The following is a 22,738-nucleotide window of genomic DNA, read 5'->3' as shown; positions in this document are numbered from 1 at the left end:
CAATGAAAAGAATAACAGTAGTTATTATCAAGTATTATCAAGCTATTATCAAGTACTTATTATCAAGTAAGAACAGGATGATTAAATACATGGGTCGATGTGGCAAGAGAACAAATTAAAATTGCTGAGATCGAAGTAAGAATGTTACTGCTTTCTGGAGGATCAGATATTTTTATCAAATAAAAAAAAACTGATTTAATATGCTGATAGAATTCTGTATTTTCATGACCAAAGATGAAGGTTTACTTATAAATCCGGATACAATCTGAATGATTTTCCTAAAGCAGATGGAATTAGTGGTTAGTAATAAATATTGACTCTTTCCATAACATGATAGACTAATTATATGAACTCATTCTCCCATATAGTGAAAGTGGCTTTGGCATGAAACAAACTCATGAACAAACAATTATAAGACTCCTAAAAAACCTTTTGGGCAACCTAAAGCCGATAAAAAGGTAGGAAATATTGTGTTAAACGAATTCATCAATCACGTTTTTAGGGAACACAATCGTCATACTTATTATTGCTTATCCTCCCTTCATTTAACTAAGATTTTAATGACTTCACTCTATCCATCGCAGTTAGCTGAATTTACATAAAACCTCAAGATTAACCGTCGATTTCGACGGGGTTCCACTAGTAAACTATAAATACAGGATTTGTAAGCAATAATAAAATAAAGAATTTAGTTTACAAATGTTTCAAAACCCCTTCAAATGCAAAATGTAATTAATTATTAGCAGATGGTAGGATGCAACAAATAGAAACTAAAATGAAATGAAATGAAATGCTTTATTATCCATTAGGCATAAAATGCAATAGGAATCGTCAAAAACAAATAGCAATATACAATTTTCATTTGGTGGTTCAATTTTCACTAATAAATATATTTGATAATTGGAAAGAAATTGAGCAGGGAGAAAGAAGCCAACAAATTTTATAAATTTGATGTATATTTGTAAAAAATAATACTGTTTTGTACCATAAAATAAATGCAGTGGAATGTTACCGTCTGGTTGAGTTGAGAGTGTACCAAGGCCACAACAATGCGATGCCACCGAGCGAGTAGGTGAGAGTGGACCCCAGTGACCAGTAACCTGCACAAGTCAGAATAAAGTTATTTCCCATCACAGCAAACATACAGATTAGGCCGGTGCCACACTATCTCCTTTAGCAGGATTCGGTTGAGCGGGAAGTGTTTTTGCTGCATTGACATTACCCTGTCACACCTTCCTGCTCTACCGCAACATACTTCGAATGAAGAGCGCGAGCATCTTGTGCTGTGCACGTTTGATAGCAACAACAGTAGAGACAAACGTGCGGCAGAACAGGATGGTGTGGCTGCTATCATTTAACTGCATATGTTTCGCCGTTCGTCCCGTCGTCCGGTCATACCCGCTGCGTAGCAGCACCATGCGGTGGATCCCATCGACGTGAAATGCAACAATGTGACCGCTCTCATGAGTTCGAATCATCCCGACAAATGGCGCCCGTTTGGCTGGACCGGCGAAACGGGATAGTGTGGCAACGAACTTAAGCTCAATGTCCATTGTTCTTATTAGATAAAATAAATAAAAATGCCTTTATTTATTATTTAAAATGTATGTACCTAGGCTAGTTTACTACTTTATATTTGACTATTTTTGCACTCATGTACAATGTACATGTATGGAAAATAAAAATGTTTTAAATTTGAATTTGAAATACTTCAATTTGTTTGCCACACTAAACCATTTTAATAGACTTTCCACGCATGAAATTAGTCTGGAAAACAGCTGTTTGCCACCGCTTAGTCAAATGTGATTTCACTGTAATGAGTTTTTACCATACACCAGCTGATTATAATTGGCAATAAGTCAACGAATCAATAGCTAAACAAAAACATAACCTCTAGAAGTAATGAGTAGTGATTGTAAAGTACTTTATTTGTTGGGAATATATAACGGATTTGTACAGTATTTTTAAATTGTTAGGTTAGTTTAGAGTAGTATGGAGGAAAATATTGTACGTCAATTGTCAATAACGTGTTTACCGTATTTTATATTTCATATGGTAATCCTAAGAACAATGAATGATACTTGTCCGGTAAACACCTATTTTCCGGACTAGTAACGTAATAAACAGGGAGCGGCAAAATGATCTGACAGATTTCTTTGCCACCCTGTCGAGCGAGTGAGTGGTGGAGGGTGGTGGGAATAGAGGCGTTCCAAAGCCTACGTGTGGACATTTTTAGTAGCCATGGAGCTGTGGACAGCTGTGCACCATGCATTTGTAATTGAAGTGTTTTTTTAAAGTGGCAATTCCTGTGCAGCTGTTCAGCAGCAGTTCCGTAGACATTTCAAAGTGGGTCCAAGGGGAAAAGTTCCTACTCAAAACACCATTTTGCACATGTCTGGCCGCACAGTAAAAGAGTATTACGATATGACCTCCACTTTCATTTATACAAAATGGCAAACGTGCAACAGTTGAAGCACAGTGGTTATGCAAAGCGCATCTCATTTTCAGATTACAAATGACAAAATTGTCATTGTGAGTAGAGGTGTGGGGGGGGGGGGGGGGGGTAGAAGTGAATTTGGTTTGGATAGTTAAGGCTCGGTTCGGATCGGATCGGATAATAATAAGAGGTTCGGATTCAGTTTGACGTTCGAGTACTTATTAAAAAAATATTAAGGTTGAAGTTATAATTTGCATTTTTATATACTTAAACTACAATATGAATTGTAAACTATTCACTATTAGTCCAGTCAATGAATGATCCAAAAGTAGGTGTAGAGTGCGTGAGCAGGTAACTAAGCGATTCCTTCAGAAACTTGTTCAGGGGGCTTAGGGTGTTAACATACCAAAAGTCCTGACTCCTAGGTGGTGAGCCAGGGGGTGGAGGGGGGGAAAAAGGGGGGAGAAAGGTACGCATTTTGGGTTTTTTGATTATATCTCGAAAACTATCAACTTTTTGTATACTATAGTAAATTATAAAATTGAAGAAGATGAAATTTTCTACAAGAAAAGTATATAATGTGTTTATTTTGGTTCAACAGATTACGAGTTATAACTTATTTAATTGATATCTTATTAAAATACTCCTTCCATAAGAAATACATGTAAATTAGTATGCGAAATGGGGCGAATCCTATCCACCCAAAGGAAATATAACCGATATTCTGGAAATCTTTACCAAATTTCCAGTAATTTGACACTTAAATCATGAAATTTTGTCAAAAATTAAAGCGAGGGTGAGCGTTTAAAAATGGGATGATTTAAGGTATTTTTATATTTCCAATAAAAAAACACCAAAACTCGACATTTTATCACCTCGCCCTCGCCTTAATTTTGGATCAATTTTAATGATTAAAGTGTCAAATTACTGTAAATTTTGTCAAGATTTCCAGAATATCATTTATATTTCCTTTGGGCGGATAGGATTCGCCCCATTTCGCATACTAATTTACATGTATTTCTTATGGAAGGAGTATTTTAATAAGATATCAATTAAATAAGTTATAACTCGTAATCTGTTGAACCAAAATAAACACATTATATACTTTTCTTGTAGAAAATTTCATCTTCTTCAATTTTATAATTTACTATAGTATACAAAAAGTTGATAGTTTTCGAGATATAATCAAAAAACCCAAAATGCATACCTTTCTCCCCCCCTTTTTCCCCCCTCCACCCCCTGGCTCACCACCTAGGAGTCAGGACTTTTGGTATGTTAACACCCTAAGCCCCCTGAACAAGTTTCTGAAGGAATCGCTTAGTTACCTGCTCACGCATTCTACACCTCATTCCTTGACTGAACTATATAGTGATATTGTATTGTAAGTCATTTATCTTGGTTCTGTTATAAAAACTGAAGTTTAAATTCACAGCTCACTCCAACTTCACAAAAAGTATACCGTACCTTATCTCTTGATGCAAACAATTTATATGGCAAGACCTTGTCTCAGTGTATTCCTTTTATATTAATACAAACGATTTATATGGTCTCAGTGTATACCTTATATCTTGGTGAAACAATTTATTTGGCAAGGCAATGTCTCAGAGTATACCTTGTATGTTGATGCAATTTATATGGCAAGGCTATGTCTCTCGGTGTATACCTTATATCTTGGTGAAACAATTTATTTGGCAAGGCAATGTCTCAGAGTATACCTTGTATGTTGATGCAATTTATATGGCAAGGCTATGTCTCTCGGTGTATACCTTATATCTTGGTGAAACAATTTATTTGGCAAGGCAATGTCTCAGAGTATACCTTGTATGTTGATGTAATTTACATGGCAAGGCTATGTCTCTCGGTGTATACCTTATATCTTGATGAAAACAATTTATATGGCAAGGCCATGTCTCAGTGTTTGTATCTTGATGCTGTTGATTTTAGTTTCAATGCTGAACTAGTAGCTCTAAAGTTACCCACCCACAGCAAAATGGTGTTTCGAGTTGGGACTTTTCTTCTTTGACCCACATTGAAACGGCTACTGAACAGCTACACAGGAATATTGCCACTTCAAAAAACACGTCCACTACAAATACAGCCGTCCACAGCTCCATGGCTACTAAAAATGTACGCAAGTTGGCTTTGTAACACCCCTATTCCCATCTCCCTCTGCCTCTCACTCGCTCGACAGGAAGGCAAAGAAAACCGTCAGATCATTTTGTTGTCCCTGTACTATTAAAGTATCGGTAACCGTGTTCTACAAATCATATTTATCAACTATCAAACAATATGTATCTGCAGTTTCAATAAACTCTATGGATACAAATCTTAATTGATATTTTTGTATATGATTAGTACACATAATTTTCTTCTGTTTAAACCCAATACTAATCAAATCAGACCACTTTCAAAATACATTATTTACTAGATTACCTATAATGGCCACTCAGTCCAATTCTGGTACCTACCTGACTGTAAGAGTAGTAAAGAATTACCAAATTTTTCAGGCCCGGTTAAAGCAAATATGTTTGCATTCTTTCTACTAATCACCCAAATTAACCCATAGTTTGGAAAACACTGTAGTTAAGTGTTAGTGTTACTGTAGTTACATTTTAATTTAAGGGCTAACAAAAATTCTACAATCCTTGGTATAAATGTTGTTTGAAGACACCAGTATATTCCAAAAAAAGTTTGAAATAGTCATATGGATGTCCAAATACCGGTTATCCAATACTTGTGATTCGCTTGTAAAAATGTGATTTTATAACACTATAATTTAATTGTAGTGTTATGAAATCACACTTTTACTAGGAAATCACAAGTATTGAACCGGTATTTGTACAACCATATACCATATGACTATTTCAAACTTGCTTGGAATATCCTTTCTTCAATATATTCAATTATTGAATATATTCGTTCTGAGGTTGAGGATTTAACGACGACACTATGGTTGTTAGTTTAATGGATTTTTGTTTGGGTAGCAAGCTTGCCTGAATGGGAAAGAAGCCACACTGGCACAATGACCACAACACTTACACTAAACACAAAAATTAGGATACTTTACTGTCACTGATACTACATCTCTACTACTATCTATTAAATTAATATAACTGTTGGTTAAATACATTCACAACTTTTTGTATGTGTAAAAGCTAGGAAATCATTGCTGTACTGCTGGTATTGTGTAGTCAAGTAAGACTCACAGACAGAGGCGACAACAGGCCCTATTGCCCGAGCCAGAGCACCCAGGGAGCGGAAGATGCCCATCACTGTGCCCTTCTGAGCCACGGATCCAAACTGAGAGGCCATGGTAGTCATACAAGGCACTACAAAGGCAGTTGCTGCAACAACCCAACCACTCGCTTTATCAGCTGCCTTTTGGTAGATTACTTATATGAATTTGTTTGTTTTTTTAACTTTAAATGCAAACGAGTGTTTTTATATTAGTATAGCAGTGAAACATTGCAGAGATAGTTTTCAAAAATAAAGTATAACAAGAACAAGTAAAGTAATACATAGCAAATTGAATCCATTTGAATCTTTACAAAGGAAATAGGCCTGATAAAATTGTTTATAAATTACCTAATACAATTATTAAATGTAAAAAATTTTCTAAATATTTAGTGTTTTTAATTTGTATTATCACTGACCATATTTTATTGAGTAGTATAGTAATAATGCACGACACTAAAGTATTAGTCTTTAGGTATAGCTAAAAAAATACAGATTAAACAATGTTTACTATTTGCATTTAACTATGCAAAAGATGTATAAGTCTATTTTTTTATCACAAAACTCGCACAACGTAAAAAAAATATAAATCCATTTTTTCTCTCTCTGAATTTCATGTTGGTTGACATGCATATACAAACTGTCAGAAACAATCACCTATTTGCTTCTAAATATAAAGTCATAAGCGTTCCTAAAGTAAGTTTTAACTATGACATGTTCAAGCAGTTTTTAAAAGAGGAAAACATTCTACTAAAGATAATATTAAAATATTATTATGGCCACTTACATACAGCGTACAGGAAGAGACCAGTATACAACAATATCGTTGTAGAAGCTAACGCAACACATAAAAAGGATGGCACTATTAACAGCAACCCCTGAAAATAAAACACAACTTGGAAACATTGAAACTTTTAAAATATACCAATAAATAATATCATTAAGTGCTCTTCAGGCTCAATAATGTTCAGTATGCCATTTACAATGAAGAGGTATGCTAGTAAACTGTAGGGTATGTTGTGTACAAACACAAAAAGGAAGTGCAGGAGCCTAAATGTGATATATATCCCAGAACTTGACAGAAACAGCATGCATTAATGGTAACCAATTGTTTAGAGAGAGAGAGGCGAATGATAGGGAAAATTGAATAGCCGAAGGTCGGGTAGTCGGGTAGAGACTCAACTGTAATAGATATTACCAAACCTAGGCCTCCATTGAAAATTAGACTAATTGGTTGATTTCAAATTTAAGGACAGCAAACAATAAAAAAATTGACTCAAAATTTAATTGAAATTAAGAACAAATAGTATGTTTTGTACCTAGGGCCAAAAATGAGGTTTTGCTGACTCGAGATAATTTTTTAACGTTCGAGACGAAGTTTTGAACTTAAAAACGATCAAGAGCTGCAAAACCCTTTTGGCCTGTGGTACGAATGCTATTTTTCACAACACTACAAAATTGAGAAAATATATGCAATAAATGCAAACAACTACAACTTTAAGGGGCAATTTGGGAGCTTGGTTTTAGTGCTAGTCCGCGACTAAGAACCGGATATTTCCGGTATTTTAAGCTGCCGCCTAGAAAACGGGTTTGTGAGCTCGGAATCAGTTAGACGCGCGCCTAACTTCGACAGGGATAATCTCGCGCCTAAATATTGTTGGTTTGGAAGTCTAGTAGACTTAGGCGCCAGCCTGAGAGATGATCTCGGTGGGTTTGGGAGACCAATTTCAGGAGTAAGAAATACATTTTCATCATAAAAATTAGTGAGTTTAGGCTGCAACTTTAGTCCTGCCAAGGGGAAGGTTCAAGTGGACATCATCTCGGTATTACCTCATAAGCATATTTATTGTTCATAAACATATTAACTAAAAGAATATTTTATTGGTATTCATTAATAAATTCCGAACAATTTCATTACCCTCAAAGTATATTTGAAACAAGTTTTTTTTTTTGAGGTTTCTGATGTTCAAAATAAAACAAAGATTGCCTAGTAAGCTAATTTTAAGCTAAGTTTAACCAACAACTATTTTGTTTTTGTTTTAATGTTTGCTGCAACACAAATATGGGCTTTAACAGGAATTTGTTAAACTGAGAGTTTGGTTATAAATATTTGGTCCCATTTCTGTAAAAATTACGGTTCAAAAGTTACTGTAAATTATGTTATTTTCTGATTTTAAAAAACCCATAAAATAGGGGAAAATCTTATTTTCTAAAAAAACCGGTTTAAATTTAAATTAATATTTAGATAATCCTAATACTGTAATTCTTAACAGAGGCGGCGTTTAGGGGGGGCCAGGGGGAGCAGTTGCCCCCCCCACTTTCACAAGGAATATTTATCAAAATTATAAAATAGAATTATGTCAACAATAAATCTAGATTTCGCCATTTCGCCCCCCCCCCCCACCTCTCAAGCCCAATCGCCGCCACTTAACAACACAGCCGATTCTTAACAACACAGTGCAACCCCCCCATGATTATGTTTGTTGACAAGCTAATGGTAGAAAGTATGTGTCAGATTAATGATACCGTTTTTTTTTATCATGTAATTTTTATGAAAATATAAATAAAACATTGATCGCCTGGTAAGCTAAATTTAAGCTAAGTTGAACCAAAAACAATTTTTTTTACGGTTTGCTGCAATACAAATATGGGCTTTAACTGAAATTTGTTAAACTGAGACTTTGCTTATAAACTTACCATACCTTAATTATAAATATTTTACTAGCTTCAAAAAAATTAGCCAATGAATACATCCCCCACATCCACCCCTCCTCCCTATAAAAGAGTGAAGATATAGTAAAATAAACGGTATCAGCAATCTGACACATGCTTTCTCCCATTAGCTTGTCAACAACCTTTATCATGGATAAGCGATGAGAGTAACTATGCTATTTAATACAGTAGACTCCCTCTTATTCAGACTCCTCGGGACCGAGGCCAGTCCGGGTAACGGTTTTTCCGGTTAAACCGACGTCCCCAAAAACTCGTTAAAACAGACCGTTTGAATGCATACTGTATACAGTATTTGACTTAAATTAAGGAGAGCATTGTATTTAGACACATGATCACTGGTCTCAAATCTTTCCCACGAGAGCAGTCATTTCAGGACCCCATACTTCCTGCTGATCTAGTCCGGTAAAAACCGATGTGCTGATAAAAATTGTCCAGTTGGGAGATGTCATTTCTGCCAAGTGTAGTCCGGGTCAATTGATGTCCGGTTAAAAGGTGTCCGGATAAGAGGGAGTCTACTACTGTAGGTAAAATCACAAAAGTTGCATTAACTTTTTAACCGTAATTTTTACAGGAATTGGGGTGTTGCCTTATTTGGTTTTGAATTATAAGGACCATTACAGAAGAATTTAAATGAGAATTAGTTTTAATAAAAATAATGTTTCTACGTTTTTTTAAATGTGTTTTTATGGGAAAATAATATAGGTTAAAATAACTTTTGAACCGTAATTTTTACAGGAATGGGGGGGGGGGGGGGTTGCACTATTTGGTTAAGAATTATAAGGACCATTACAGAAGAATTTCAATCAGAATTGGTTTAAAAAATATATATATTTCTCCGTTTTAGCCAATTTCCCTGTAGGAAAGTAACTATTACCGTAGGTCTCATGGTAAGACCCCCGGGACCGATTTACTTTTTCATTTTAATGACCCCAGAGGCCAAAAACACTATTCGTTCACATTTTTTATATTATGTTCTATTATGTTTTATATTATGTATATATGTGTCCGTGAAGACGATAACTTAAGTAATTTTTGTCCGATTTTGATAAAATTTGGTTTGAAGGTGTAAGGGATAAACTTGAATGAGTTCGCAAACCAGCATGATTGGACAATGGGAACGGGGTTTAATAGGGTAAAAATGTGTTTTTCTAATTCTTTTACCCTTAAAACACAAAATTTCCCAACCTTTTTCCAGACCTTTTTAAAGAACTTAAAAAACAAACAATTTAGTATATCAAAGTGTTTTTGTAAAGTTATTGGTTACGGAGAAAATATAAAAAAATGTTCATTTCAAATTCCCATGTTATTCTTACGTTGAGTATTGTAACATGATGTAGTTGGCTTGTTTATGGATGTATTTTGATCAAACTTGGCATTTTTATTTATCTTATACTTAGCTATTAATATTTTAATAAAAAACCCTCTTATTAGTTTCCCCGTAGCAGCAAACCTAAATACTCGTTAAACCTAATTGTTAATTTAATAGATTAATTCAGAATCAATCCAGGCAAACGGAAGTTCGCTTAGTCGGCAGACTTGCTGCAGGGGGATATTTTCAATGTGTTTTCATGGGAAAATAGCATGAGTTAAAATAACTTTTGAACTGTAATTTTTACAGGAATGGGAACATGTTGCACTATGTTGTTAAGAATTACAGTACAGTATTTAAGGATTATCATATACTAACTTCAATCAAAACCGGGTTCAAATCTTTTTATAATGTTTTGCTCCATTATAATACACATTTTTAAAGTAGGACTGTTCTATTATTAATACTTAAAAATTGTGAAACAAATACTAACAAATGATGCCATTTTCTTGGTATTGTGAGGAGGTATCCTTCGTACATAGCCTCCCTGCAGCACTGCCATGACAAGTCCAATGCAGAAAAACATGTATCCTTGCTGCATGGAGTTGAAACCGAACGTGAGATGAGTGAGGAAGGTCAGGGTGAACTCCAGTCCAGAGTAGAGGAACAGGTAAACAAAGTAGACCAGACCCAACATCCTCAACTCCTTACTGTCTGCAACAAACAATGGTAGAGTTACACTAGGAACAGGTAAACAAAGTAGACCAGACCCAACACTCTCAACTCCTTACTGTCTGCAACAAACAATGGTAGAGTTACACTAGGAACAGGTAACCAAAGTAGACCAGACCCAACATCCTCAACTCCTTACTGTCTGGTCTGTAACAAACAATGGTAGAGTAACAATACTGTGAACTGGTAAACAAAGTAGACCAGACCCAACATCCTCAACTCCTTACTGTCTGCAACAAACAATGGTAGAGTAACAATACTAGAAACAGGTAAACAAAGTAGACCAGACCTAGCATCCTCAACTCCTTACTGTCTGCAACAAACAATGGTAGAGTAACAATACTAGGAACAGGTAACCAAAGTAGACCAGACCTAGCATCCTCAACTCCTTACCGTCTGTAACAATCAAAATTGTAGAGTAACACTACTAGGAACAGGTAAACAAATTAGATGAGACCTAGCATCCTCAACTCCTTACTGTCTGCAACAAACAATGGTAGAGTAACAATACTAGGAACAGGTAAACAAAGTAGACCAGACCCAACATCCTCAACTCCATACTGTCTGTAACAAACAATGGTAGAGTTACACTAGGAACAGGTAAACATAGTAGACTAGACCTAGCATCCTCAACTCCTTACCGTCTGTAACAATCAAAATTGTAGAGTAACAATACTAGGAACAGGTAAACAAATTAGACGAGACCTAGCATCCTCAACTCCTTATTGTCTGCAACAAACAATGGTAGAGTAACAATACTAGGAACAGGTAAACAAAGTAGACCAGACCTAGCATCCTCAACTCCTTACTGTCTGTAACAAACAATTGCAGAGTAACAATACTAGGAACGGGTAAATACCGGCATATGAGGGCTTATTTTTATACACTTCTAGGCTGTTTCAGTAGAACTAGCCAATATTATTTTTGTTTTTAGGTTATATTATTGATGAAGGTTATGTTAATTTGTTCATAATATGAACAAGTTAACATAACCTTCATCAATAATATAACCTAAAAACTTCTAAAAGTGGGGGGTTGCCCCCCCTCCCCCCTAAGATCGTCACCACTGAGCGGCCTATGGTATCAAATATCAATTATAAATTCTTGGTAACAACTAACATAGTTTTGTAGCATAACAATAGACATTTACTAACAATCTTTAGATTGATCGTTTGTAACCTATAGAAAGGTGTCATTCCTGTATATGACACACAAACAATACCTTTGGCTGGAAGGTCTGTGACGGCAGTAAAGTTAAAGAGAGCTGGCACACTGATGTAAGCTGTGGTCTGACTGATGCTTGCTGATAACGAGGCTCGCTTTTTCTGTAATAAAAAAGATATATCTTCTAAGTGGATCCAGTACATGTGTTCAAACTATTAATAGACTAGTATCCATCCCTTAGTACATTGTCCTGGTGAATAAAATAGCTGGTCTTAGCAACAAAAGTAACCGGTAGATCTCACTTCATTCTACACTCATCCTTGACTCATATTTGCTAAAATACACACCTTGGTGGCGTCCCCATTTCAACAGGTAATATAATACATCTAGTCATCCTATAATTTTTCCAGTGTGTTTTTATACTGATCCGGAACAACAACAAACAACATAAAATGAAGTTATGTATAATAGTTTGGCCAGCATATCTGAAAATATGCAAACCAACTGCTGTTCTTTATATAAGAAGGTTTCAACTGAATACTATAAGATCCCCGTGCGTAGAACGGGTACACAGCTAGTTTTGTATATTTTGTATAGGAACAGTCCAAACTCTGATCTATAAACTATATAACATCGACCTTTTAATAAGCATCATTAATTAATAGCCCCTGATGAGTTACAAATGCCATCACATAATGTAATGAACATAACTTTACTGATATCTTTTTCACTATTCAAACTGAACAAACCTTTGTAAACAATGTTTCTTTTAGGCTACGATTATACTAGGACGCTGGCAAAAATGACGTGATTTGTGTTGGGATGCTAGCCTCTCGGACTGCCATTTTATTTCAATGTTTTGTCACTTTTTGTTTATATCTATTTAAATAACATTAGGTTTAACGAGTACCCTGGTTTGCTGCTTTATGGAGGCTAATAAAGTGTGTTTTTAGTAAAATATTAAAAGCTTAGTATAAAACAAATTGGCTAAGTTTGATTAAATACAAGTGTATGATCCATACACAAACAAATTCCAACAGTTAACAATATTTTCTATAAAGTCAAAGTCACCTTTATTGTCACATAACGTTTTTTCAAATGCTCTAGCACAGCCAGACAAAGCAGGTGACATTGTCAAACTATACTAAAATAAACTAGCTTATTGGTAAAAATAAATACATAGTAACAAAACAAAAAATTCACATTGATTTGTCTTTGAGAAACTGATCTATACTATAATAATTCTTTTCTAACAAAAATTCAACAATTTTTCTTTAAAAGATACTAATCCTATTATTGATTTGTAGTACCGGTACCCAGGCAAATTGTTAAAAAATCTTTTACCCATATAAGAAGGTGTCCTTTCCACAAGATTTAATCTGTGTATAGGATATTGAAAATCTGTATGAAATCTAGTGTTATAATTGTGCCGATTATTTTCACTGTAGAGTTTTTCAAAATTTGATTTCACATACAATAAACATTTAAGAATACAGCCCGCCCTCTCTAGTCCGACAGGTACGGGACTGACATACTGTCGGATTACCAAAAACGTCGGCTATTCTGTAATGCATTTGATTGCCAAAAAGATATAACTATCATTTTAAACAATGTATTAATCACCATTAAATTCTTGGGAAGTCTTCAATAGACTTCATAAACCCTTCAATTTTTTCTTTATTCTTCATTATATCATAAATCGTAGGCCGTCCGATTTCATAAAATTTCGCTACTGCAGTCGGCGTTTCACCGCTATCTATTCTTTTAATAATCTCCCACTTCTACGATATTGTTAAAGTTTTGTGTTTCCGTTTAACACCACTTGTACTAGCCATTTCACACAACTACTGTACACGAACACTTGCACTTACTAACAAAGAAAATACCACTGCACCGGGAAAGTGTACTGCATGTCCTAAAAGTCAACTGAACACTGAACAGAAAGTGCTCCGACGGCAACGAGACGTGAGTCACAGTGTTTCATATCACTGCATGCTTGATTTTTTGCTCCCGTAGTGGATTACGCGGATGTGCGCGTCAGATTACCAAGTATGTCGGATTTCAAAGCGTCGGACTAGCGAGGGCGGGATTTATACAAATTAGGGACGGTTAGAATCTTTAGTTCTTTAAAAAGTTGTTTGCAAGAATGTTTAACGGGTTTAAAAGTCATAATTCTAAGTATTCTTTTTTGAAGTTTAAAAAGTTGATACGAATCAGAGGTGGAAAGAAGAAGAAGAGGGAATTTTTAATTTACACTTTTTTGAATTTTCTCCGTATCTAATAACCGTACAAAAACACTTTAGTATACCTACTACATTATTTTTTTAAGCTCATTAACCCATTGGTGCCGACTTACAGGCATTACTCGTACGGCCGCTGCAGGCCCGGCGGCCGACTTACGAGTGCCGCTCGTGTCACCGCTAGGCAGCGCCATTAGTTATTTAGTTATTATTATTTTTCGCCCTTTTTGTTTCTTCTTACTATTATAATGTTTATAAATATCTTGCTTCTTGATTTGCGTATTTACTCATTTATTTTAGCGAATAACAAACAATTTTGTGTTGCCATGGAAACCACATATCACCAAAATCAGCTGCGGTAAGGTAAACAAACAATAAAAAAAAAATGTTACTACTAATAAAAGTACACAACTTTTGATTTTTCTACGTAGGGAATCAATTGAACTTTATAATAGTAGTGTTATTTGGTGTCTGGATTAATCTTGGAATTTGTATATCAAGTTTACTTTCAAAATATTGTTTTTAAAATCTTTATTTTTATAATCTTTATATTTATATTTTTTTTTTAGTTTAGAACTTTGACTATCCAATTACCACTTTTCTGTAGACAATTTTACTGTAAACAAAATGGTGAAAGAATTATTAATTTATTACCTAAGGTTTTCTTTCTATAGCAGTTAGAGTAAAAGTCTACAAATTCGGTAAAATTAATTGCCGCCAGAGGGTGCTGCAGGTAGCGCATTAATTCCTTCCCCAATGGGTTAAAATTGTCCAGAGAGAAATTGGGAAATTTTTGGTTTTACGGGTAAAAAAAAGACTAACCCCCTTTTTTACCCCCATAAAACCCCGTTTCCAAGGTCCGTTCATGCTGGTTCGCGAACTCATTCAAGTTTATTCCGCCCTTCACCTTCAAGCCAAATTTAATCAAAATCGGACAAAAAAACTCAAGTTATCGCGTTTACGGACATATACATAATATTAAAATCTATATGAACGGATGGTGTTTTTGGCCTCTGGGGACATCAAATCAAAAAAGTAGACCGGTCCCGGGTTGATGTCTTACTATACGACCTATGGTAGGTAATAGCGTATTCTCTATATTTGCGCACATGTCGAAAGAGAGTGTCTCGGATGCTAGCCGCCCAGTATAATGCGCCACATTTGAACCACAACTGATTTTGTGCATCCCTGGAGGCAAAAAGTCACCGGACGCTTGAATTTCAGGCACAAAATTGAGCGTCCGGTGGTTTTTTTAGCATCCCACGCTGGCATCCCTAGTATAATCGCCCCCATTTGATTTAATGCCCCGCTAGCATCCCGGACGCCGGCCTTCCTCCCGGACGCCAGCGTCCTAGTATAATCGTAGCCTTAGATTGTAAAAGTTAACCATCATAAATATTTACCTGATGATTATGACAACAAGATATTATTGAGTAACTTGGATTGATGGCTAGATTTTACTTTGTAACAACAGGATCAATGTTTTTAAAAATTGCTTATGGGGTTTTTTATATTAAATTGTATTGAACTGACACCCAGGTCATAGAATTTTAAATTACTAATGAATGGAAACCTGAAAACAACGTTATTTGCAGGAAATAAGAGTAGCCTATCTTTAATTTAGCCATTGTTGTGGCTTGCCTCTAAACTGGTAAGACAAATTTATAGTGGCTTAACTTCCCTTTACTTTTGTCCCGGTCTTAATTTAGTTGCTATTTACTAAAACCAAGGTTTCAACTCACTGGTTGTGTAATGTTCACGCAGATGCCATTGTCCAGAATTTAAATTTCAAAAGAATTCGGTCATTTGGACGTCATGAAAGGGGCTTCTGTACATATAAACATAGACCGACACTGACATTGTATACATAAATTATGAGTGGATATAATTTTCACACTAAAGTCCGAGTAGATAAAATTTTCTGTAGAAATTTAATATTCTTGACAATGGCATCTGCGTGATCATGACCTAAATTTGGACTGGGACGAAAGTAGGATACATTAAACCACTATATGTATCTATCATTGATGTAAATAAATGATATATTATGTTTTAAAGATAAAAGAAGAACATCACTTACTGAAGGAAGAGTTTCTCTGAAGAAAAATACTACAAAAATGATGTCCGCCAAGGCAAGAGAAAATGCAAACAAAGCTGGCATCACAAACCAATCCGAATTCTCTGTCTGAGTTTGGCCCCAGCGAGCGAACATGGCACCTATGACAGGACCCACGATGAACCCCACCGAAAAGGCGATTCCAACTAGAGCCTGGAAAATGTTAATTTCAAGAAGTTATATTTTTCTAATAGGTACATAATTTTAAACAATAAAATCATGTTAAGTAAAAAGATGTCAAGAGTTATAGTTTTAGCAATTTGGGAATGCTCCTGGACGCCAGGTCAGTTTCCCTACACGCACGCACACTCACCCTCACGTGCAGAGAGGATTAGGACCTCCCCTAGGCCCTTCGTATTTTCGCTTCATTACTTCTTAGATACCACTTGTAATCAAAATGTAACTTTTAAAGTTGTAATTTTAAATCAAAAAGGTTAATACATTTAAATTCCGCTGAATATTACAATAACAATGATACCAAACAACCCATGATTGACTTAAATAATAAATTTCAGGTTGCCGATAACTAATATGTTGTTTAGTATCAATTTTCTTGTGTTGATGAACAGAATCGATTACTGCTAACTATTTTGTGTTTAATATTAAAGTTAAAAAGTTTTACATTTGATGAAGGAAATGCCCATTGCGACTAGTTAACAGAGCTCGCGTGACAGAATGTAGCCGGTCCTAATCTCCTGTCCTTGTGTGCGTGAGCCTACCTGGCGTTCAGGGGCACTCCCGAATTGGTAAAGGTATAATAACTTCAGATAATACTTTTTATACACACTTAATATACTTTTATAAAAACTTTAAAACATTAGCAGTAAAAATGAAACTAACATTGATGAAAAATGTTTTACAATCAGTGGTTTTATTCTGAATGACATTGAACTATCATAGTGCCAAATTTCAGCCCAATTGTATTATATTACTATTTCTAGATTCTCTTGTTCTTTCCGAACAAAATGAATATAAGGTTGGTTAGGTTTACTTGTACGGTTGAATGTTTACGGATTTTCAAAAAAAGGTCTTCTAAATCGCCAAAATGGGTTGGCCATTTCCCACTTCTAACATTGGCCACTGCTAGGGTTAACCTTCCAGATCACACATTAGAAGGGCTACCTTAGGGGCGTGTGCCGCTCAGATTAGCTTGGCCTAGGACCGCAAGCACCCTACATCTGGCACTGCTTAAAAAAGTTTATGCATAGAAACAAACCTGTATTTTAATAGTTACACTAGACCAAAAGATATTTATTAAAAAAGAGATTAGGCTACAGCAACTTGCTTACCATACCAAACCCTCTTTTGTTTGATGTGGAAGAGTCAGTGATGATGGCCATTGACAAGCTGACATTGCCTTTGCTGATTCCTCCAACAACTCTTGCCAACACGAACATGGCAAAGCTGTGAGAAACTGCCCATAGAAGGTATGACATAGAGATCCCAAGCTGTGGAGCAAAAAGTACCGTTGAAACTATGTTCAAAAAATATTTTTTAAATATTACATTAATTTATAATTTTAATTAGGCCTATACAATTTTCATGTTCACTTATTTTTCTGTTCACAAAGTAAAAAGGATTTCACAGCCATTGTTACACTACCCCATAACCCATTTCCGCTCTCACCCCACTCATTCATCCCCCTCACTCATTCATTAGGGCTGTAGCCTTCAGTAATCTGGCGATGAATGTCGGCATCGGATATGTTTCTTGCAATCAAAAAACATTCACTGACCTTATTTCGCACCCGATGGAAGATTCAATAGGTAGCAAAAAATATTTTTAACACATAGCGAAGCGTACATGTCAGCTACAGAGCTACAAATTGCGTCATTCTGTTCACAAATGATTCCAGTAAGTGGCGAGGAGCATAGTTGTAGAGTACAAGCGAACTACGGATTCATACACAAAAACGGCCCTTATTTAAAAAACCACCCTCTTAACTGTGCGCCTGTATGCAAAATAATACATACCAGACATAATACGAGAATAGGTTTCCTGCCATAAACATCGGAAAGGCCTCCAACTAGGGGCGATGCAACAAACTGCAGAAATGAGAACAACGAGCCCAACAATCCTAAAACAAATACAAAATGATGATATATGTGGAAATTTACATCTTGTTATCTAAAAATGCTTAACCTGATATGCAATAAATTTTGACCATACACAATTGTTCCTGGGCTTCCTTTTCAGGTTTGGTAAAAAAATAAGAGTAGAAGGGGAAAAAATGATTGAGTAGGTCAGTAGGTCCACTAAAAAGGTGATTGCCCTACTGCTATTTCAAACATAGTTTAGAGAGCTCACATTTAAAAACGATATTGTTATAATTGACAAAAAACTCTAATAGTTATCAATGTGATGTTATACCCACTGCCCAAACCTCCCTGATGCCTCGGTTTACCCTTCGACATGGAATAAGGGTTGTGCCACTGACCTCAAGGTAATACGCAGTTAATTTTAATTTTTTTTTAAGTCCTTTAATTTTTTTTAATGTGACAAATCCTATACTCTTATACTAACTATGTCTGATTTTATGTCTGTAATATATATCTCAAAATACAGCAGAAGGATGTTGACTAAATTTTGAAATTGGGTACAATAGCCATAAAAACGTGATTGGCGACAGTTGCTACCTCAGGATAAATTGTATTTTGCTACACAACTCATTTGCAACTTTAAAATTTTAACATTGGCCTTATGAGTTGCCAAGTAAATATTACATATGAAGTGAAAGTTTTTTTTTTGAAAGAATGTGATGGAATGCAGTTGTACTGAAAGATTGAAATTGTCGCGAAGAGGATAACTACCGGTATGGAAGCTTGGAGAACTATATGATGAAAGGTTTTTCTTAATGAATGATAGGGTATCTAAGATGTAAATGGATAGGAAAGTGAGAACTTGTGATTTGAAGACTTCTTTGCAGGATAGGCAACAGTTAAGGGAAAACCCAATTTTTAAAAAGTTTGAATATGAGTTGAATCCTTTGGTTTTCACACCCCCAGACAGGTACAGCATAGGCCACATAAGGATAGTCAAGCCTGCTACTTGCTGGCGTGAATCCATAGGCTTCACCACTCTCTTAATAAGACCAAGCATAGCACTGGTTGTCAATTTTTTTACAAACCTGTGTTGTTTTTCATATAGGATGTTTCTGGACACTAGGAAACTCCACAATCTGTTAAGTACAACTTTCTCAAACACTTAAGATAATGTGGACTGTGGACATTAAACTAATAGGCTTGTAGTTGTTGCAGCTTGTTTCATCCCCTATCTTGAAAATTGGTCTTACCTCTATTGAATCAGTTAAACAGTTTTAATTGACTATTCGATTCCCGTATGTAGGATGGGCCAACAGCTTGTGATTTGCAGACATTGGAATACCACTAACCAGGGACATATTTCTGAATAGGTGGACTAGGCGGCGGCAAATTTTAGGGGCGGCAAAATTTTGAAGGTTATAAAAAATAAAAAAAGAGGTTTTAATTAAAAAAAAAATGTTTATCAAATAATTCTGGGAATGGCAAAACAGCCATTTGAAATATTTTGATTAAGTATAAAATTATTTCAGAACACATTAAAGTCAAACAAATGCAATAGCATATTACAGCTGTGCTGAGTTTTCCGTGCTGCCCTATTGGCCTGGCGGACACGCGCGCCACGGGAGCGGGTTGCCGAGCCGGCCGCTACGTAGTGGCATCTGATAGTGGATCTGACTAAAATTGTTCAATGAAAAGCGTTATAAGAACCATTGTATACAGACGATTTTGTGTGCCGTTTCATGCCGCAAAACAGGATTGTAAAAATACTGATTAGATAAAAGAAAGTTGCATTCCGTGTAGGTCTATCCAAGTCAGAATGTTTTGCATAGAAACAGCGCAAAAAACCCTCAAAAAAGTTAAAAGGGGTCAAAAAGTTATTAAATTTGTTGATGTAGCATGCAATATTACCGATTATTTTCTACAAAATCAGCGGACAGGGCATGTATTGTGGTCATAGGGGTGATACTAAGTTGGATACTAGTGAGGTCGAGGGTGAGCAGTAAAGTGGGAGGGGGCGGCGGCAAACTTTGTTGCCTGGAGGCGGCAGATACTTAAATACGTCCCTGCAACTAACTAGCTATGGTAACTTGCAACTAAAAAAAAAATGTATGTTAGGTGGATGTCAGTAGTTAGAGATGTTTGTGTAGTTAGTTGTCAGTTGACAACAGTGGGTGGAAAATTAGTATGAGATAATTGAGTTAATGTGCTGGGACACTAGACATTAGCTAAGTAAAAAAAATGCAGATTTTTTGTAAAAGAAACAGGCTAATTATTTAAGGTTAGGCCTATATCTAGCAGTAAAAGAAAACTTACACAACCGTTCAGACTCATAGCTATCAAGTTACAATTTTGAATGTAACTTAACAAAAGTGCAGTGCAAGTAGGGTTGTTGCGATATCAGCAATCTATCGATGATATTAGATATCAATAACGATCCAGCCTCTAATATCGATATCACAATAATATCGGATTCCAAATATCGATAATCGATATTACTTTGGAGGAATCTACTTTTTAATTACTTGCTAGAGCTTGTTTAGGATTTTTGATTAGGCGTTCTGTCTTTTTTAGGCATATTTTTTGGCAGATATGTTACTTTCACTTTAGTACCTGTTGATTGTTATTACTTTTTAATTATAAGGACCAAAGAGGAAGTGAAATTTTAAATTACTAATAAAAATCTAAGCATTAAACATAGTTGTTTGGAGCTTTAAACACAGTGCATTTCAAAACCAGCCTAATTTTTTTGAGTTACAATAAAACAATAATTACTGTATTTACAACAATTTAAACAAGGTTAGCACTGGTGGACTTTAGTGTAGGCTATAATCAACGGCTCTTGAGCTCTGACAACTAACAAGTGACAGCTGACAGCGCAACCAACCAAGGCCCCACTAAAACACTCCAGCAATAAAAATCAGTTGCTACTAACTTAGTTCCTTCTACCACAAAACATATAACCAGCTATTCCCATATTAGTGTGGATTTTATCTTGTACATAACTTAACTCGATAAGAAGGTATGCACTGCCACCTTTAACTACAGGCCGCGGTCTGGTAGAATTAGCAACGTCGCAAGTGGTGTTGTTTAGTGACAGACGTCCCATAAGATAACATGGCAGACAGGTGACATCAGCTCATTAATTCACACTCTATTGATTTAAATTTCAATTTATGAACATAAATTTATTAAAATATTGAAAATAAAACATACAGAATGGAAAACCGAAATAATATGAATTAAAAATCTAGATCTGTACATTTTAAGCGGAGTTAATATCGTCATAGTCCAGTAACCAATCTTTCACAAATACACAAATACCATTAGCTGCTTCCAAACAAAACAGCTGTTACAACACCACTTGCGACGTTGCCACTTCGAAGGCTGCGGCCTGGATTTAAAGGCGGCCGTGAGGTACATGTCGATATCACTAAAACTTTATCTAAACTTAAAAAATTCAATATCAAGAACCGATATCGACCAAATTCTTCCGATATCACGATATTATCGAAACCCCAATATCGATACAATATCGGAAATATCGAAACGAAAATATAGATATGCATTGATATCGATAATATCGCAATATCCCCAATGTAAGTGCAAGCAATGCATATTAAATTGAATGGTTTTAATTCCAAAATACGAGTCTAGAGACAAGATCATTAACTTAAGTTATACTCCTACGTTAGGTGCAAATATAATTTCAAAGGAAAGCTGAGCCCTACCTCCAAAAAGCACAGAGTTAAATCTTTCAGGAGCTCCGACTAAGCTTCTAAAATTTTCAACTTTTTCCAACAGAAAAGGGTACAGTCCATCCTTGCTGTCATATTTACGGTAATGTTCCATTAAGGATGGTAAAAGAGGAAGAATCATGGTAAATGCCAGTAAATCTAACAGTAAAGACACAAAAACTACTTTCACAATATATTTTGATTCTTGATCTACATTTGATTTATCTGATGCCATCGTTTTAAAGTTAGTTTTCACAACTGTTCTAGATCTTAACTTCAAGTCACTGGAAGAAAACATAGTGATTGTAACTCACTTTAAAATATTATTTAAAAACTCAGACGATCATAAGCATAATCACTGGTAGACTATTTTAATTTTGAATTATAACTAGGACTTTAAGAAAAACACGAGGTGTCAACCCAAAACAAAACCAGAGAAACTAATGACACTTGACTTTCTCTTTTCTTGGTTTTGGTTACATCACCAAGTGTTCATTGCTTTCACTGAACTTACATGGCTGTAAATGTTTTGAATGTATTTAATAAAACATTGAACTAAATAAAAACATTATAATAGTTCACTACACATTAAATAAAATTTAAAATTGTCTAGTTATTAATTTGTAGATAATAAGGTTCCCTAAAAAGAAACAACAAGATTTAACTTAATGTTTACCATAACCCCAACAACCAACAACTGTCATAACAAATGTAAACAAAAACAAAAATAAACAGAAAGCTTTACTTTTGGACTGTTTGGAGTCCGGATTGGAGACGAAGAAGTAGAATCGAAACCAAGCTGCCGCTACATCATTGATTATGGAGCGTGATGCTGCGTCGTTGACCTACAATGTCGGATAGACCACAGACTGCGTTATTACATATACATTTAAAAAATAAACACTGCTATTTACATACATACAAAACTTAATCTGGCTGTGGTGGTAAATAAGACGAGTTTCCCATATTTAGGGAAGGGCTTCTATGTAACTTTTAG

General features: G+C 35.4%; 1 protein-coding gene across 1 annotated transcript; it reads right to left on the bottom strand.

Moving 5' to 3' along the window:
- Positions 1-926: 926 nt before the first annotated feature.
- On the bottom strand, positions 927-22,430 carry LOC128987919 (major facilitator superfamily domain-containing protein 10). The gene is made up of 9 exons (XM_054409012.1): positions 21,736-22,430; positions 17,939-18,042; positions 17,255-17,413; positions 15,930-16,118; positions 11,668-11,770; positions 10,207-10,427; positions 6,459-6,549; positions 5,644-5,781; positions 927-1,100 (listed from the first exon to the last, which is right to left on the bottom strand). The coding sequence occupies exons 1-9, from the start codon at positions 22,037-22,039 to the stop codon at positions 1,009-1,011; spliced, it is 1,401 nt and encodes a 466-aa protein (XP_054264987.1). The 5' UTR covers positions 22,040-22,430; the 3' UTR covers positions 927-1,008.
- Between the last annotated feature and the right edge of the window lie 308 nt (positions 22,431-22,738).

This window comes from Macrosteles quadrilineatus, unplaced genomic scaffold, assembly GCF_028750875.1.
Source record: "Macrosteles quadrilineatus isolate MER2022 unplaced genomic scaffold, UCM_ALF_1.0 Scaffold_2__2_contigs__length_208266976, whole genome shotgun sequence".
NCBI lineage: Eukaryota > Metazoa > Arthropoda > Insecta > Hemiptera > Cicadellidae > Macrosteles > Macrosteles quadrilineatus.
Note: the sequence above shows the minus strand (reverse complement) of the source record. Positions and strands in the feature narration are given on the sequence as shown.

Bases quoted from the DNA above. Each gene is read 5' to 3' on its own strand.
- LOC128987919 (XM_054409012.1), bottom strand. From the start codon at position 22,039: ATGTTTTCTTCCAGTGACTTGAAGTTAAGATCTAGAACAGTTGTGAAA. The intron at 18,043-21,735 runs GTAGGGCTCAGC...TATTTGTTTTAG, and splicing joins TAACTCTGTGCTTTTTGGAG to GATTGTTGGGCTCGTTGTTC. The intron at 5,782-6,458 runs GTAAGTGGCCAT...GGGTTGTTGCAG, and splicing joins TCTCTTCCTGTACGCTGTAT to CAACTGCCTTTGTAGTGCCT.